Below are 18,303 nucleotides of genomic sequence, written 5' to 3'. Positions count from 1 at the left end.
CCTCAAGAATGTGGTTCTCTTCCTCTCGCCGTTTGCTTCAATTTCCCCTCTGGTCGCTTACTTCACTGGCGCAGCCGAGAAGCTGTCGCTGAAGGAATCTGGAAAACACCAGAGGGGAATGAGAGGAATTTCTGCTTTTCGTTTCTCCTCAACCACCCCCTCACCCCTTGCTCTCTTTACTTTGGACGCGTCTGCACAGCCGGGGCTCTTGAGTTTTCTCTTGTTTCTGAATGTAGCCCAACAATAACAACCTCTCATAAACAATGGGGCTTGTTGATTGGGGGGTTGAGAAAGAGAGTGGCTGTTGCTGGCCCGCGCCGTCGGTTTCGCTGGCAGCTGGCCTCGGGAATCGTCCTGAAAGGCTGAAAGTACAGGCTATATCAAGGACTGTGAAAGATTTAAGGCCAGCTTTCAAATGCACCATCTCTGAAGGACCATAAACACATGCTGCCGCGCTTTCTTAATCTATCTTTCCTCCAAAAAGTACTTTGATGAACCGAACTCTCCGAGAGGGGATGCTGGTCAATTTCAGCAAACCACTAAAGTACAGGGAGAAAATGGGAGTCCTGGAATTCGCTGCTCTCACTCATAAAGGAGGCCTGAATCCCATCGAGCAGCATTCTGAATAAGACACCCATCGATTCCTGCCACTGCTTTTGGGCCTATGGGCAGAACACAGTTAGAACCACATGCCATTTAAACAGTTCAACCTCTGTGTGACAGGGAAACCATAATCTGAAGTGATGTGTCCCGGAGTAACTCGGCCCCCACTGTTTCCATTTTGGAAGATGATACTGCACGATTCCGGACATTGTCTCTCATCTGCAGATCCATTTTTATGACTTGCACATCACTAAAATCAAAATCAAATGTCAGAAGAGATTGTAGTATTGTTGTTGCTATTATATTTTGAATTATAATTTCCAACTGGCTGACGACCTGTTTTTGGAAACATGCACGCTCTTTTTGAAAAAAACTAAAATTCACAAACAAAACATTAACACGGCAGTACATTATACGTCCACAGGCAGGCGTGGAGCGCCCACCGGTGGAGCCATGACAAACAGCACCTAACAGGATAAAACCGGCTCATTTAAACTCAGTAAATGGTTTTGCCTTTATTTCTAACATTGTTTAACAATCGATAAGAAAAAAAACTCTGGAAATGATTCATGCATACACACACACTCGTGCACATCAGACAAAGACGTTCTCCAGGTTTTCATCAGCATCAGTGTCTTGTACTAATCTGGGTCGCCGGCGCTGGTCACCATTTCCCTGCAGGCTTGAATGGATCAGACCATATTTTCACACCTTAAAACAAACAAGAAAACGTTCAAGAAAGACCACTAAGGCACTAAACTAAGTGATTGTGGCATTCTTAGTGCATTTCATGTAGCTATAGTGAATATTAAAACATTCTTGATATTAAAAAAAATATAATAAACATCGAATTAAACCCTGTTTTACTAAAAATTTATTAATCATTATACCTCAGTTGCCACCACCTTTGTCAAGTGCATTATAGCTATAGTCTTACACCATAAATATAAAATCTATTTTTATTTGAGTATTATAGTAACATAAATACATCACAGTCATTAAACATGTGCTCCTACCCGCAGGTTGAACATCTGCCTGGTTGATTCCAGCCCGGTTGATCTTTTGGATGTCTCCTGACAGAAAAAAAAAATAGTGTCATAAACAAGATTTTCACATTGCAGCTGGTTATTATGGGGCTGTTTGTCTGCACTGTCAATAACACTGGAGGAACTTTAGCCACAATCGTCTGTGCTGGCCAGAACCGGCTCAGAATGAAAACACTGTCCAACAAACGGAGTGGCTGGGCCAGACGTATGTTGTAACCACAGCTATTTCTCTTAATGAATTTTCCTGGCATGATTCTTTGTCCGAGCCGGTTTAGCTGCATGTTTATGGTTTTGAGGTAGTGGAAAGGAAACCTCTTGGTGCTCAGTCACAAACTATACTTGTCTTCCCTTCTTGTTGTTTTTGTGTTGTCCTTACTTTTACTGTGGAGGTTTTAAGGCCATCGTTACCAGCGGCCACAGGTTGGTACGTTATGTAATTTAAGTTATTTCGAATGTTTCATGTTGGGTTAAAATAGATAGTATAGTCATAATAATATAAGCAGAGTTGTTGTAGAGAGATGATTAAAGCATTGACTGCATTGTTTCATTTTTTTAACCCAATAACCTGTAATTTATTCAAGAAACATTCTGATTACTTAATCGGCTGAAAGACTTTACAACACAGAAAAAAACAAATATATAGTTGAAATATGTTTAACAAGCAATAAATTTTGAGCCGTGAATAATTAATGTGTGTTTTAATTTGTGTTACAGATGGGACGTCAGAAATTAACAAATAAAAAGAAGTCATACGTAAAACAAGTCTATTGTGTTTAATTATACATTTTCGTAAATGAAATTTGTACTTTTGTTTTTTACATTTTGCGTCACTTATCAGCTAAACTCTTCATGTCAAGACAAGTTACAAAGTAATAAAAATAGTTAGTGCACCAGTAAAAGTGGAAGTGCTTGCCTAAAAAGGTACTTTACTATAATCATAAGAATCAACTCAAACTCTGTGCTATAGTTGTTGTAGATACACAAATTGTTGCTTAGAAATATTATACATGTACTACGGGAACATGGTTTTTTAAAAGTATTACACCTAAATACTGCAACATTCTAGATGTCTATGGAACAAGATTTGCTCTAAAAACCTTTGAAGTGTTCAAATTAAAACATAAATTATACACAGCCTGTTAAACACAGCAGCTGGTAAAGGTGAAGCTGCTTTGACCTCTAAATGTACTCACTTAGCTGGACATCATCACTTATTAGTTGATTATGGGCTGTTAACCTACAGCTGAAAAGACAAGACCATATTGACGCAGCCGAACCCAGTACATGTACACGGACACCGCCATGTAAACCTTTATGTGTACTGAGATGTTTGCTTGTAAAAACACTAATCTGTTGTACAAGTAGGAACATGCAGATGACACTAGGCTGCTGATTAGGTTGACAGGATAATGTTAGCTTTAGCCACTGTTAGCTACTTACTGTAACTCTCTTTGTGCGTGAGCGGGTAGTAAAATATTGGATAAAACGCGGCCGCAATTGCCGTGACAAAGCCTCCGAATATCAGCACCGTTCTCGTACTATTGGACATTTTAACTTCACATCAGGTTCAAACCTGTCAAGCTCTAAATCAAGCGGTGGCGTGTTTACGCTGATCACTTCCGGGGTAGAGGGGGGCAGCGACGCGATACGCGCCTGTTTTGACCCGTCGGGCTTCCGTAGACGACACGCCGCTGTCGTCACAGTCATGTGCTGCAGCACAACAATAACACGGAAGTGGTGGTAAAGACCTGAGAACACTCTCACCGTCTGTTCCTGGTAGGGGCTCAAATATGAGGTTTTTAGACCTCGCCGTGTTCGTGTTTTGTTGCGGTTACTCCAGCGGAGTGGCCGGCGACAGCACGCCGCTTCAGACGTTTGTAATCCCCCACAGTCACATGGACGTAGGCTGGGTCTACACTGTGCAGGTAGGCACCTGTCCCCACGTCTCCTCCAGCACACGCTGTCTCCGTTCTCCGACCTGCTTTTCTGCGTGAACGCCATTCACAGGAGAGCATGCACGCGTATGCAGCCAACGTCTACAGCAGTGTGACGGAGGAGCTGTCGAAGGCCGGAGACAGGCGGTTCATCGCCGTGGAGCAGGAGTTCTTCCGCCTGTGGTGGGACACCGTCGCCACGGCCTCGCAAAAGAAACAAGTAAGGACGCAGTGGGTCAATAATATGTCACGAAAAACGCCACGATAGAAGGATGGTGGAAGGTAAAAGAGGAAGAACTCCTCTATTTGTTCGAACTGTTTAGTTTCGTTTTACCACCAGTTTCAGCAAAGCCACCAATTTATTTTTCTATATTTTCAGATGAATATGGCATAAACATCTTTCTCCTCTCTTTTTTCTGTCAGTTTCACATGTTGTTGCTCTCTTTATAATAATCTGTTTATTGTGTTTTCTGATAATTCTTCTAATAAAAACTAAAGTCTGACACAATATTCTTATATGTTCGTTTTCCCATCAACTCACGACAGGCTTGATTTGCTTTCTAGGTCCAGCAGCTTGTAAAAGAAGGGCGACTCGAGTTCATCATTGGGGGCCAAGTGATGCACGATGAGGCCGTGACTGATCTAGATGATCAAATATTGCAGATGACAGGTAAAGCCGTTCTTTCCCCTTTTTGTCCCCTAGTCTAAGGATGAATCAGTCAATAACCCAGAATCCTGCTGCTGTTGTAGAAGGTCACGGTTTCCTCTATGAGACTTTTGGGGTGCGTCCTCGGTTCTCCTGGCACGTGGATCCGTTCGGGGCCTCCGCTGCGACACCGGTCCTCTTTGCCCTCGCAGGTTTCAACGCTCACCTCATTTCCCGCATTGACTATGACCTCAAAGACGCCATGCAGAGGGACAAGGTACGAGTCGGTGCCTGACTACCGTGACTGGATTTTAAATGTCAACCCATCATCTGAGATGTTCTCACACGTTCCTCTCTTGGTGCAGAAACTACAGTTTGTCTGGCGAGGTTCTCCATCTTTGAAAGCCCGGCAGGAGATCTTCACTCACACCATGGACCAGTTTAGCTATTGCACTCCATCCTATCTGCCTTTCTCCAATCGGTACACGTTTTACCTTTGCTTTCTATGACGAGTCGGCATTAGTAAAGTTACACATTAGGAAAAGAAATCGGAGCAATGTTGAATAGACACACAGCAGACGTGTTGTTCTCACCCCTCAGCTCAGGTTTCTATTGGAACGGCGTTGCCTTGTTCCCAGACCCACCTAAAGATGGAGTCTACCCCAACATGAGCCTGCCCGTCACCAAAGAGACGGTGCACGCCTACGCCCAAACCATGGTGGACAACATCAAGCAGAGAGCTGCGTGGTTCAGGACCAAGCACGTGCTCTGGCCGTGGGTGAGTAGAGACGTGTGTTCAGGGAGCTGTTGTTTAGTGGAGACCTGTTAACACTCGACCCTTGGTCCGTGTGTGCCTCAGGGATGTGATAAACAGTTCTACAACTCGTCAGTGCAGTTCAACAACATGGATCCTTTAATGAAGTACATCAACCAGAACAGCAAGGAGCTGGGGGTGACTGTTCAGTATGCTACTCTAAGCGAATACTTCCAAGCCGTCCACCAGTCAAATCTGACCTGGGACGTTCGTGGGAGTGAAGATTTTCTCCCATACTCCACTGGTGAGTATCTGTATGCCTGAAACAAAGATTAGTTAAAATGTGTCATCACTTGCATCATTTCTATCCCGTTTCTTGTTCATATCACCTCCTGTGACTGTTTTTGTTGATTTCCTAGAACCCTACCAGGCATGGACGGGGTTTTACGCCTCCAGAAATGTTCTGAAAGGAGCAGCTCGACGGGCCAGTTCCCGGCTGCACGCGGCCGAGACTTTGTTCACCCGCTACCGAATCTGCTTCCCCGACGGCCCGGTGGCTAAAGACTGGGCCCTGGAGAAGCTGAGGGCACTTCGCTGGGCTGTCTCTGAGGTGAAAGGAGATCAAATGAAATCTCATGAAGTCTGAACACACAGCATGTGCTCAGCAAACCACACTAAACAGTACGAATTCTTGTTTAGGTGCAGCACCACGACGGCATCACCGGCACAGAGTCTCCCAAGGTGGCAGACATGTACATGCAGCATCTGATGCAGGCCATGATGGGAGTGGAGGAGCTTCTGGCCGCGCTCTTCCTGCTGCCTCACGGCCGAAATGGGCCCGTCCTCAGCAACCAGTACCCCAGAAAAGGTTTCATTTACAGCTGATCAGTTCCCCAGTCACTCAGTATGTTTTTACAGCTCCAGTAAATAATATAGGCTGTTGTGTGTTTTGTGAGTTTTATAGACAGAGTGACTGAGAAACAAGATACAACATGTTAAAAAAAGCCAGTTTGACCATTTCCTGTGGAGTCTTTATACCAGTTCATCAAATCTTGGCTCTAGCTACTGTACATAATTAGGGGTTCAATTTACAGGAAGGAATCTGAAGTGTGGCTCGTGATTCCAGCATAATTATTCTATTAAACCACAGTCTGAGGTTACCTTTTAAATAATGAGCCGGTTTTAATCTCCTGACTCCAGGCGTTACTCAGGCTCTGGAGCAGCACATCATCGTTTACAACCCTTTGGCGTGGAACATCACCACCATGGTCAATGTGACAGCTACATTCCCGAATGCGGCCGTCTACGATGATGATGGGCGACCAGTACCTGCACAGGTAGCGCGTGTGTGTGTGTGTGTGTGTGTGTGTGTGTGTTATATATTCATTCACAAGTTGAAGACTGTAATAATATGCTGCGCTCTCTGTTTCAGATCCAGAGGTCTGCTCAGTCCAATGTGACCTACGACCTTTTCATAGTGGTGGAACTCGGAGGCCTTCAGCATAGGAAGTACTTGATTAAGTACTCAGAGAAGCCTTGTTCTGGGAGGTCCAGGTGCGGGCGGACCTATGCAGCTAAAGGGGTTTGGTTTGAGAGACGTAACATCCGGGCCTGGAGGAAAACCGGGAGGAGGCTGCTGCCGGTTCTGAGTGAATGCTACAAGCTCATGTTTGACCAGGACACCAATCTGCTGCACAGCATCACCAATCTGTAAGAATCCGCCCACTCTGTTGCTCAGGCATTTGTTCTATGCTAAACTTTCTATGCTAAAATGGGCTTCCCTGTTACCTGTGTAGTCAGGACAAAAGAACAGTCATGATGACTCAGGACTTCTGGCAGTACAATGCAAACGGAGACGTGGGAGCAGGGCCCATCTCAGATAACTACATCTTCAGTGCCAGAGGCTCGGCTGTGCGGGCCTATAAGGCTGTAGAAATGGAAATTATTCCAGGGAAGATTGTGTCTGAGATCAGGCAATACTTCTACAGGTGAGGCCTTTGAAGGGTCTTTGAAGTCCTAGTTATTCATCTTGCTCAGTTTCCTGTTTGTGGCCGTTCAGAGAGGAAGCTGACAAAGACTACGCCTACTCAATCATCACCCGCGTGCCAGAATGCTTCGGGACCAAGCCTCGCTGTCTCAGGCTGGAGCAGAGCTACTCGCTGGGACCCCTCTGTGTCAACACGGAGGTGGTCCTGAGAACCAGCTCCTCCTTGAAGAACAACCAGACCCTCTACACCGACGACAATGGCTACCAGATGATGAAGAGGCCATACAGGACATTCACCTATAACACTTTAGCACGAGTAAGTCTTTATGAAAAAAGGGTTCAGGGAAATCTAGACATTTCACGTGATAATGAAACATCTATAGAATAATACATTTCAATGGCTTGTGCAGAACTACTTCCCCATGGTTCGGGCTGCTTACATTGAGGACGATGTGAGCAGGCTGGTGCTCGTCAGCGACAGAGCGCACGGCGTGTCCAGCCAATCCAACGGACAACTAGAGGTGAAGGGAACATGAAGCAAACACGACGTGAGGCTCAGTCCACACAGCGGCACGTTAATGTCCCGCCTGATTTTCCAGGTCATGCTCCACCGGCGTCTTTGGAACAACCTGTCCTGGAACCTCGGCTACAACCTGACCCTCAACGACAGCTCCGTCGCGAGGCCCACCCTGTGGATGATGCTGGGCCCCGTCACCTCCACGCTCCATCAGAGGGAGGCGGTAGAGCTGCAGCACAGGCCTGTCGTTATGCCCATAGACCAGCCCCGTGAGTGCTCCGCTCTGTGCTTCTGCAGCACGCTAGTACTGCATCCACTGCGTATTCTGTATGAGATGACGCTCCCCGTGGTTTTCAACACGTAGAGAAGCTCCGGCGGAAGACAGGGGGGGGGCAGAGCAGTTCAGTGGTTCTACCGCCCAACCTCCACCTGCTCAGCCTCACCATCCCTGGATGGAACTACAGCGCTAATCACAGAGTTCACCTCAGCCGCGTACACTCAGGTCAGCAGGGGAGAGAAACCTGCATGTGCAGACGTACTGTTTCTTTGGACTTTTCAGACAAAGCATTTTCTATGACATTCATCTAGATAAGGTTGAGGAGTCTCAGACCAATTATGACCGGGTCCTGCTGAGAATCATGCATCTCTATGAGGAAGGAGAAGACCCAGAACTTTCAAAGCCTGTTACTATCAACTTAAAGGTAATGATGTTTCACCATTTGTAAACTGTATTAATAAATTGTACTAGATTCAAATTCTTCTGTCCATTTGCTCTGCAGGACGTTCTGCAGGGCATAGGGGACGTTAAAGCGTTGGAGGAGCGTTCTCTCACAGGAACCTGGGATGTGTCCAGTCTGCAGAGGTGGACATGGAGGACTGCCGATAACTTGGAATCAGGTGCGAGTTTGTTTCTATAAAACACTTAACTTAAAAATCATCATGTTAATATTTTACACACTTTCTGTTTTTACTTTTTTAGAAAACAAAACCTGTTGGGAATGTGCAGATTTTACAGTGACCATCTCACCCAAGGAGATCAGGACCTTCTTCGTTCACTTCAGCTCCAGCAACTTTAAGATTGATCTGTCTTGTCTTCTGTGAAGATGGCCAATCTTTGGATCTGACCTGACAATGGTTTTAAGGATCTGCACGGCTGCCAATTAATGCTCTCTTTGCACATGTTGATGCTGTGTGAAAAAACTGTGTGATTCTTTGTTTATTTTTCCATAATAAATGAGTTTTTGTGATGTTTGTGTCTGCCTGTTAACACAGGTTATTGTATTACTGGTTGATAGACATTAACCAGGAGATAAAACGATAAAGCTTATTAACAAAAGCACTTAAAGAGTATTAGTCTTAAATGTGTAAACTATTTAGTTTCTTAGCAAGATAAGTGTTAGGACCAAACCAATGCAGCGTCTCTGCTGCAGGCGTCTCTGCTGGCAGCGCCTGCAGTTCCCGGCGTGGCCGCCAGGGGCGCCCTTCTCCACGCCGCCGCCATCATACGCGGGGCTACACCCGAGCCGAGTGAAGCCTCGGCGCAGTGTTTGTAGCAGCGACCCACGGATGTGCAGACCGTCCACGAACGTCGCCGCGTGGGCTGTCAGGAGCATGTGACCGCGCAGGACGGAGACCTTGTCTGCGGTTTGGATCAAGATGAGCAGCGGCACAGTATGTCCGCTTTCTCCCGTTACAGCTGCGGGATATTGAATTCCACCCACCGACCGCGGTTTAGACAAATCCGTCCGGTGCATTTGTTTTGCGTTCGCGCACCGTGTAATCTGATATTTGACTATTTGCATTGCGCCTTTATTATAACGAATGGAGGCTTTACTGTCATTAGAGACGCGGGATGCTGGGCAGGAGGCGCTCCATGCGTTGCTAGGATACAGGACTGGGATGGCGCTGTGGGGTTGCGGATCCTTGGTGGATTAATGGGTCAGAAATGAAGAAACTAATTAAATGTCTCGTTTCTTTGTGTAACAGAAACGAGAGAGGGAGCAGAAGAGGAAGCTGCAGCACTTCCTGGGCGACATGGCTTTGCTGGGATCATTGCAGGTGCAGAGACTGGACACAAGGCACACGCACAACTGTGAATTAAACACGCTGATGAGGTCACTCACGTGTTCTGTGTGTCGCACAGGGGTTTAAATACTTCCAACCGTGGCTCAGGGGGAAGGAGGAGCTGCTGCTCACAGTGGTCAATGAGGACCTGGTGAGTCCCAGTGCACATCCCAGTGCACATCCCAGTGCACGTCCCAGTGCACGTCCCAGTGCACATCCCAGTGCACATCCCAGTGCACACCCGTCCTCCCGCTGACACTCTCTGTCCCTCAGGGCTGGCGCTCCCCGGGCTTCGCGGTCTCCAGAGCCTCCTCCTGCACCTCCACCAGCAGCTGCAACAGCAGCGACGCGTCCCCCAGCAGCAGCTCCCCCAGCCTGGACAGCCGGGGCAGCTCGCCCCTGCCCGGGGAGCGTCCGGCCCCCCGGGGCGGCGAGCCGCACGGAGACAGGTAACCGAGCACGTGTTCGCGTCTCAGAGCCGTGACGTCATCCCACGCCGCCTCTCACGGATGGGTCTGTCCTTGAACACAGCAGGGAGACCGGCAGCGAGGAGCACCTCCTCCCAGCGTCCCCCAGCGAGAGGGAGATAGCGGTGCCTGTAAGTGTGTACACACGAACCCGCAACCTGCTTCAAGGCGCGCTTTGGGGAAAACGTCCTCTCCTCCCGCAACAGGAGGTGAACTGCACCCTGTTTTTACTGGCTGGCTACGTCAAGTACGGCCGACCCTACGCCTGGATCCGCTCCAACCACGAGCGCCTGGTCAACATAGGCGGCACCGACTCCATGGTGAAGGACACGCCCATGAAGCTGAAGTCCGTCTCAGAGTGGCAGACACGAGGTGGGAGCGGGCGGGGGGGGGGACCATGCGCTAAATCAGACGCAGATGTCTCTGATTGGGGGGGGGGGGGGGGGGGGGGGGCTGCGTGCGTCGACGTCTATAAAAGCAGCATTGTGTGCGTTTGATTCCAGGTGTTCGCGTGTGGGACGTGGTCAGTGAGCTGGTGGGCCTGTGCACCGTCCCGCCCCCCTCCAACCCCCTCGCCCTGGACACGCGCTACATCCACGGCCTCCCCCTCCCCGAGCGCTTCCTCGTCACCGGCGCCCTCCTCGGCTTCCTGGACACCTACGTGGTCTACGGGAACCGGGACGAGCTGCACTACGACAAAGGTGCGACGGCAGGCGGCGCTGTTCAGCTGCGCGCGTGCAAAGTGCCCGGCGTTTCTCCAGCTCTACGTTTTAATGTGATGGCTTTTGATCTTTTTTTTCCTTGCAGTCGTGGAGGAGGTGAAGCCTCTGCGGCGTCTCCACGTCCAGTCCCTGCTGGAGCTGCAGCAACGCAGAGAAAACGCGTGACCGGTTATGATCCACATCCATGGCATCTTCTCGAAGATTCACTTCGACGAAGGACAAAGTTACTAATGAGTCAATTAACATTCGTGGAAATCTTTAGAGTATAAAAGGACCCCATGAGAGCTCTCCACACCGGCTCACGCTTCACAAACCTGTTCCAAAACACAGTCACGTGTATCCGTGTGTTTTTGATAGTGAGACGCCGGAGACATAACCCTGGGAAACCAGTCACATGACGGAGGTTTAAAACTCCCAGGACCTTTGTGAGCGTCTCGGCTCGTCGCCCTCAGCAACTTTAAAGTCATCTGTCACGTTTAACACAGGAATCCTGCCTTCTGAGTAAAAGAGGTTGAACATTGGAGTCATTGGTCAGAGTGAAACTAAGACAAAGTGTTATATAAAAAGCTTTAATATTTAATTAAATATGTACAACAGACAAAATAAAGCTTAAAGCGGGCACTTCCACCCCTGCAGAGGTGAGGGCCGTGCCGTTTGTTAAAAGATACGTCAGAATATAAAACGTTAAAACTGATAAAAAAAAACACGAGTGGCACCAAAACGCCGCCACCTTCCCCTAGCTTAGTTTTGGTCATGAGCGAGAGGCCGGGTGCACGGCAGCCTCAGGGTCCAGAGTCCCTTCATTGTAAACTTTGGACACAAAGCGCCGCGGTGGGCGCGAGTTGTGCGACGGTTCACGCAACAACACGCCGACAACTTTCGCTTTCAACGCTCCGAAGCAGTCGGGCCCCTTTATGGCACACGGTGGCGCCGACTGGGGAGAAATGAGCCAAGTCACGGGCTTTCAAGAAGTCTCTGGGTCTCAGACCCCCCTTTGGAATGCAGGTGCCCCACACAGGAACACAGAGGTCCCAGTGTTCGAACCCAACAAACCCGCGGGTCACACCTCAGCGTTTGTGCCACACACAAGCAAGCAAGTCATCAGAGCAGCGTTTGTTTGCAGAGCGTCGGACGACCTCGTCGGCTTTATTGGAAAAGCTTTCCAGATGCAAACGACGAGTGTAGACTGATTTATCAGGGTCAAAGTGGACGGGTTGAACGTGGAGGACAGGTCGGCGACTCTTTTGTCTGTAGCAAAATAAAGACGGGAACGTGTTGAACCACCGGCTCCTGTCGATCCGGTTCTGGCTGCATCACTGCCGACTCGCGTCTTCACAGCAGAACGAGCTCCTCAGCGGGTTCATCATCAAAAAGAACCCAACAAGTGAGGTCACTTCCTCCTGTGACTCAGCGACAGTCACGGCCTGTTGATGCCTGAGCGGGCGGAGCTCGCTCAGACTCTGCCGTCATAAACCTTCGAGTCGGGGCTCGCACAGATTACGCCAGCGTCCTCACAGTGTCCATGTATGGGTCCATCCACCACCCGGTTCCATCCCTCGTTCCCCCCCCCGTTGAGGACGCCGGGGCTCAGTTCCAGCCGCCGGAGGCCGATCCTCTCCTGGTGATGGCCCTGAGGGGGCTGCGAGACACCGAGCCCCTCTTCTTCCAGCGCACTGAAAGGAAAACACGGCGTCAGCGCTGTTTGTCTGGCAGAACGTTAAGGCTCTTATTAGCTCACGACCCGACCGAATACGTAACCCATTATTGCTAGAGCAGAGTCATTAGCTCAGGCTAGATTAGCACGCGTCTAGTCGTGCGCCAGCATCGTAATCAGTCCTGCTACACTTTAACCGGCCTCGTGCGGGCGAAAGGGCCGTTTCCAAGCAGCCTTCCGGACCCCGAGGTTCTGGCCGACCGCTCACCTTTTCCGAGGCTAGCCGGCAGCGTGCAGCTCTTGGCGGCGGCGGCGGAGCCGGGCGCCTCGTCCGCGCGCCTGGGGGCGCCCGCGGGCGCCGCGCCGCCCTGCTGCCAGTCGCTCAGCGCCCGCTGGAAGGAGCGCGCCAGGCACGCCGTCATGTCCCGCGCCCGCTCCGCCCGGCTGCACCAGAACACGCGGCACTGCAGCTGCTGCCCGTGGTGCTTGCAGATGTAGAGGAAGACGTTGGGCCGGCTGGCGTCGGCGGCGCAGTACGCGATGTCCTGCAGGTAGGTCTTGGTGAGCTGGCGCCCGGTGCTCAGCTCCTTCACCTCCACGTAGCGCGGCCGCACCACCAGGGCGTGGTCCTTGCTCAGCTTCCTGCCGCCGGCCACGCCGTCCAGCAGGCGGCCGATGGCGTCCTGCGCCTGCTCCCGGTCCAGCGAGAAGATCTTCTCCGTGCCCAGGTAGTGGACCTTGAAGAGGGGGTCGCCGTGGGACAGGGACTCGGTGCGGTCGCGGCGGAAGCGGCGGCGCAGCGCCGCCGGCGAGTTCTTCAGCGTCTGCATGAGGTGGAAGGTGCCGAGAGACATGGCGCGTTTGAGGCGGAGCCCGGAGGCGGCGCTGGGCTTCGGCTGCTCCTCTTCAGGAGCTCCGCTCGTCTTCCAGCGGAGGCCTTTGAATGGAGCGTGGCTGCGTCCACTGCTTTGATCTGAAACAAGCACAGAAGGTTTAGTGCGACGAAGGGGCAGAACGGGAACGGACCGTTTTGACACACGGGCGTTCCTGGATGTGAGGCAACGCTGGATTTGGTCCATGTTTTGCGACGACCGCATGTTCGCAACGCCCTGATCACTGACTGGTGTGAGGGGCGTTGCACAATCAGCACCGCCGGTGATGCAGCGTGACCGGGAATGTCTCTAACTCTAACAACCAGCTCCACCTGAGGAACCGGACACTGGACCAAACCAAACCCGCCTCAGTGTGAAACGGAGACCGTTACTGGAGGACACGAGGCCTTTTGACCTCCCAGTCTCAACCCTTATGTAACCACGTCTGGCCTCCTGTCGTCTCCCACCCAACAAAAATCACAAATCCGCCCGTTCCCCATTGTTTTGCGCCGTATTTTTCCCCGGTTCTGCTTTCTTGCCCATTCTTTCAACATCCGAGCTCCGTCCTAGGACGGGAGACGCGGGCAGAACCGCCGACCGCTCAGCGCCGAGGGCCATTGTTAGTGCAGGAAGCAGCTTTGCGTCCCCCTCCTCCCAAATATTTCTCCTGCAAACAATGGCGTGCTTCTGAGTGTGTGTCACATCACGAAGAGCTCAGTCCAGGATCTGCACATGGCGGCACATGGGGGACACGTCACAGAACCGAACGCCTTCACACACAGACGCACTCCTGTAGAAGAAACGCTCCCTCTGTCCACGGCGCAAGTCCATCAACACAACCTCATCTGAGCTCAGCCAGTTCCTCAAAGGCTTCATTAAATCCGGACAAGTTCCCACTGCCCACCTCACACTTACCCCAAGTCATGATCTCCTTCCTTTTAATGTTGAATCAGCGAACAAAGCATCAGAACTACAGCCCAAATGAACCAGAGCTGATCAATAACGTGTAATGCCAGAAACATGCAATACTTCAATTACAGCAACATTAAATTGGTATATTTTCCAGCGCGGTTCCGCGTGTTCCGAATCCTGTAGAACTCGCCTCAAAGCACCCGTCGCCTCTCCGGCGATGATTTATGTCTCGCCCGCTCCAGATTCAACCGTTTCATTCGATCCCATTCAAATCGCGCGTGCTACTTTTCCTACATTTGCGTGTCTCACCTGGCCACGGTTTCATGCAAACGACGTCCTCGTGCGCCTCAGGTGCACAGCGCGGTCCCGCGGTCCGGTTCAAGGCGCGCCGGCCGCTGCGGCCGCTTTAACTCGTCCACGGAGCTCCGGTTCCGCCGACACGCAAATACGCGAGCGCAGCACGGACGCACAGCCGCTCAGTGCGCACACGCTGACTCATGCCCTCGGCTCCTCTCCGCGCTCGGCGTGCGCAAACTGAGTGAATCAGCCCGCTCGCGGTGGGAGGGGAGTATTTAACGGGCGTCTGCGCGTGCTCGTCACACGCGAACGAGCGCCTGCGTCTTGACGAGTAGAGAGTGGGAGTGTTTTACGAGGGAGTGAGCGTTTACTGCAGTGGATGAATAACCTTTAAGCTGAACTGGTCTGTGATAAACACGCATTTGTCAAATGTGTTCTCTGCGGTTTAAAGTTGGCCTAAGTCACGTTTGACGATTTACTGATCCGTGAACGCCTCATCTGTGCGTGTTCACGGGCCTCACGAAACTAAACGACTCTAGAAATTGTTATTTGTTCATACTTTGGAAATAAGCATTAAAATGACAAAAATATTTTTTATAGTTCAGCATCCTAAAAACTGAAAGCTTTAAACTGATGATCACGTTTAAACTGAAAGCTGTCAGCGACTTTGGCTGACATCACCTTGCAAACGCACACTGGTCTGAACGTTTTAACCACATGTGCAACACTACACTAAGGCAACATCTGAAAGCCACTGCCTCTGGTTGCGTCACGGCCTGTGTTTAATGGGGACCGGTGCAGATCTGTTTATTCTGGGGGCATTTTGAACACTTCCATGTGTGCGTGCGTCTCGGGGCGTGCCCGACGCGCAGGAACAGTGGGGCCCCTGTTTCTGCTGGGCTCGGCCCAACAACAGTGAGGTTGTGGACGTCACACCTGCCTCAGAGCCCAGCAGAGCACACTGCAGCTATTCTTGGGGCTCCGGTGACATAATGGACCGTCTCAAACAGGCGCCCGCCCTCCGTGCGTCTCACACAACAGGCAGCGGGAACGGAGTCAGCGTCCAAAGCGCAGCTGCAGATCCTCCACCAACATCCACAGAACGGCTCAGCGGCTGCAGGCGTGAAAGGAGGCCTCTATTCACGCGGAGTAAATGGTGCTGCTGCAGCACAACTTGACTGGATCCCTATGAAATCCTATGAAGAGTCACAGTCTCTTGAGGGCAAAGCGTACTGACCTTGCTGTTGCCCATCTACAGGTGCAGCGACCTGTGACCTTTCATGTGGTGCCATCATCGCATTTGCCTGCTAACGGGTCGCCGTGAGCCGCGTGCATTATTCTTTGTTGTGCTCACAAGCGGCTACAGTGACTTTGCATGGGGCTCCGAGCCCATTCAAAATACGGGTGACCTAGACTGAGTCAACAGAGCGTCCGACCGCCTCGTGTGTAAACACTCACATGCTGGAAAAACCAGCACGGACCAGTAGGACTTCCGCGTGCGTCGGCCTGTGCCGGTGATGCTAAGCGGTGTTTGACCTGCTGCCAGTGTGTTGCTAATGCTACAGCTTCACACGTTGCAGGGTGAGATGGTAAACAGTGTGTAGCGGCAGACTGTTTTGTGTAAGCTGTGTTTTGCAGAGAACTGAGATGGTGGTAAAGTGTTAAATCAAAGCAGGAGATGAATCTGTAGCCCCGATCTCCGCCGATAGCATTTAATGCTCACTAATAGCAGCAATAACTGACGCTGATGAGGAGGTTATTGCAACCAGAATGGGCCAAAGAGTTTTAAGGCCCGGAAGTCAGTTCCAGGAACCGGGTGTTCTGGGTTTTGAGTACAGCAGCTTCTTAGAAGCGTCACCATCATAATGTCAACCTTGTGCCGTGGTTGTCATTTATTGTCTCCAAGAAGCCAAACGCGGCCGGTGCCACTGAAATAACGCGGGTCCAGTGTTTTACACTCACTTCCCTTTTCCTAAAACGGCTGCGCTGTAAATCAGAATCCTTGGCGTGCACTGATGTGTATCTTAGCTGGTCAACAAAGGGCAGCATTCCAGCTCTGCTAAAGCAAAACACACGTTGGCTGAGAAGAGACAGAACGTCACATACTGTACGATGGCTGTCGAAACCGGCCTGCGACCTTCACCTCGGCTCCTGAAATATTACAGCAAAAGTCCTGCAAAATGTGGCAGCGTCCATCAAATCTGGAGAATTAGCAAACAATTCGTTCAATACTCTTGGCTCCAGCCTGGTTTTTACTGCTAATTGTAGCCATTGATTGAATTAGCACGTACTAATGTCTGACAAGGCCTTTTTCCGTTGAGTCCATTATAAAATGAATTGATGAATGACGTGTGTAAACAAACGACCGGCTCTTTCACATTCTGCCATGTTTTTGTTTATTCATTCGTCTTTAAATAAATCAAGAACGGAGCAATAATATTATTATGATCTAATTTACGAGCTGCAGGCCGCTTTGGGAACTTTCCACCTGATGTTCCGGCACTACTTTACTGATGGGAATGTTTTGCATATGTGGCCACATATGTAGCTGCGCAGGCTTGTAGCCGTAGTGATATTCCTGGTGTCATTTCTGGACACAGTTTTGAGAAGGCAACAGGAGCGTGCACGTGTTCTGAGCTGCACTGGGCCGAATGTTGACGCCGTCTCGCTGCAGCGTCTTCTCGCCTCATGACTTCCCGTCACACCGGTTTTTGTTATTTAGTTGCCGATGCCACTCGCGCATTCCCAGCGCGTTGCACAACCACGTCTGGTTACGTGTTTTGATTCTAAGCATGACTCTGTTTTTCTGCGATAAGGCAAAGGTGAGGACGCCCGGCTGTGGAGCAGCCTCTCTGATGTGAAAAATGCGATAAGGCCGCGGCCGATTCGGGTCGATGCCGTTCCTGTGGAACGACAGCGTGAACGTGATGCGTCCATCACGTTGTCTGACTGCACGTGAGCCAGTGACAGTAGCTGCTCTGTCCCAAACGCTGGCTGCGTTTCGCTGGAAGTGGATGAATCCCCATTGTGTTTAAACCCCAGGCTCTGCTGCACCTTCCTAAATAAGGACAACTGGGCTCTGCTTTCATACAAGGAAATGGCTCAGTTACTTGAAAGCGTCGCCATCAGCGGGGGCTCATTGTATCTGCAGCTCTCTGAGTCGCGTTTTCCTGTTATTGGCCTAAATTCAAACGAATCAAATCTGAGGAAATTACTCAAGAAGGACAGGGACAAGAGGCGGGAGGCCTGTTTGTCTGAGCGCTGAGAAACTCTAAACCCACCCTGAAGTGGTCGCGGTCTTGCAACGATTTGATTTCTCCTCAAAGATCACAGCGTATTTCTTTGGACACAGGCGTCCATGTTTTGGCTTCATCCCAGGCTTTGATGCCTGATTACTGTAAGGCTCCGAGGCAGCGCTGACTTCCTCAGGATGTTGCTGCTGGCTTACGTAGTCCTGTGTGTTTGTGGTGTGGATACGCTGCAGGGCCCAAGGCTCTGATGGGAATACAGGAACACCAGGCCCGGTTCTGTGTCTGACAGTAAGCGTCTTTCTAGGACGTATGGAGCTAAACGAACGCTGGAGACCCGTTTGGATGAGGAGAGAAATGTTTAATGTCCAGTCGAAACTGCAGCTGCCACAATCCTGATAATACTGTCCTCTAATGAATAATAGCAAATCTATTTAAACCTTTGGAAAATGGGTAAAAAGGTAAACAATATCTGTTGCTGCACTTGGTTTTTCACATGAGAAGAAGAATGACTTGCACACAGAGGTTGAATTAAAGGAATCTGAAGCCCAGTACAGTCCATCATTGTCGATCAGTCGCA

General features: G+C 50.3%; 4 protein-coding genes across 4 annotated transcripts; 2 read left to right on the top strand and 2 right to left on the bottom strand.

The window, feature by feature from the left end:
• Positions 1-1,098: 1,098 nt before the first annotated feature.
• Positions 1,099-3,294, bottom strand: smim20 (small integral membrane protein 20). The gene is made up of 3 exons (XM_029136672.3): positions 3,090-3,294; positions 1,620-1,676; positions 1,099-1,314 (listed from the first exon to the last, which is right to left on the bottom strand). Exons 1-3 carry the CDS (start codon positions 3,196-3,198, stop codon positions 1,268-1,270), a joined length of 213 nt encoding a protein of 70 aa, XP_028992505.1. The 5' UTR covers positions 3,199-3,294; the 3' UTR covers positions 1,099-1,267.
• Positions 3,295-3,330: 36 nt separating this feature from the next.
• man2b2 (mannosidase, alpha, class 2B, member 2) lies at positions 3,331-8,734 on the top strand. Its single transcript, XM_029136659.2, has 19 exons — positions 3,331-3,574; positions 3,657-3,803; positions 4,148-4,253; positions 4,334-4,506; positions 4,595-4,710; positions 4,830-5,007; positions 5,089-5,287; positions 5,403-5,593; positions 5,683-5,851; positions 6,184-6,320; positions 6,416-6,693; positions 6,780-6,971; positions 7,043-7,286; positions 7,381-7,491; positions 7,570-7,756; positions 7,852-7,989; positions 8,076-8,188; positions 8,267-8,384; positions 8,467-8,734. Exons 1-19 carry the CDS (start codon positions 3,440-3,442, stop codon positions 8,586-8,588), a joined length of 3,054 nt encoding a protein of 1,017 aa, XP_028992492.1. The 5' UTR covers positions 3,331-3,439; the 3' UTR covers positions 8,589-8,734.
• Positions 8,735-8,962: 228 nt separating this feature from the next.
• si:dkey-19b23.7 (uncharacterized) lies at positions 8,963-11,263 on the top strand. Its single transcript, XM_029142360.3, has 8 exons — positions 8,963-9,158; positions 9,474-9,545; positions 9,631-9,702; positions 9,825-10,000; positions 10,083-10,149; positions 10,225-10,390; positions 10,522-10,719; positions 10,826-11,263. The coding sequence occupies exons 1-8, from the start codon at positions 9,144-9,146 to the stop codon at positions 10,903-10,905; spliced, it is 846 nt and encodes a 281-aa protein (XP_028998193.1). The 5' UTR covers positions 8,963-9,143; the 3' UTR covers positions 10,906-11,263.
• Positions 11,264-11,293: 30 nt separating this feature from the next.
• si:dkey-19b23.8 (uncharacterized) lies at positions 11,294-14,735 on the bottom strand. The gene is made up of 3 exons (XM_029142367.3): positions 14,488-14,735; positions 12,663-13,367; positions 11,294-12,413 (listed from the first exon to the last, which is right to left on the bottom strand). Exons 1-3 carry the CDS (start codon positions 14,501-14,503, stop codon positions 12,328-12,330), a joined length of 807 nt encoding a protein of 268 aa, XP_028998200.1. The 5' UTR covers positions 14,504-14,735; the 3' UTR covers positions 11,294-12,327.
• Between the last annotated feature and the right edge of the window lie 3,568 nt (positions 14,736-18,303).

Source organism: Betta splendens, chromosome 2 (genome assembly GCF_900634795.4).
Source record: "Betta splendens chromosome 2, fBetSpl5.4, whole genome shotgun sequence".
Taxonomy (NCBI): domain Eukaryota; kingdom Metazoa; phylum Chordata; class Actinopteri; order Anabantiformes; family Osphronemidae; genus Betta; species Betta splendens.
The sequence above is the reverse complement of the archived record's forward strand: the minus strand, read 5'-3'. Positions and strand labels throughout refer to the sequence as shown.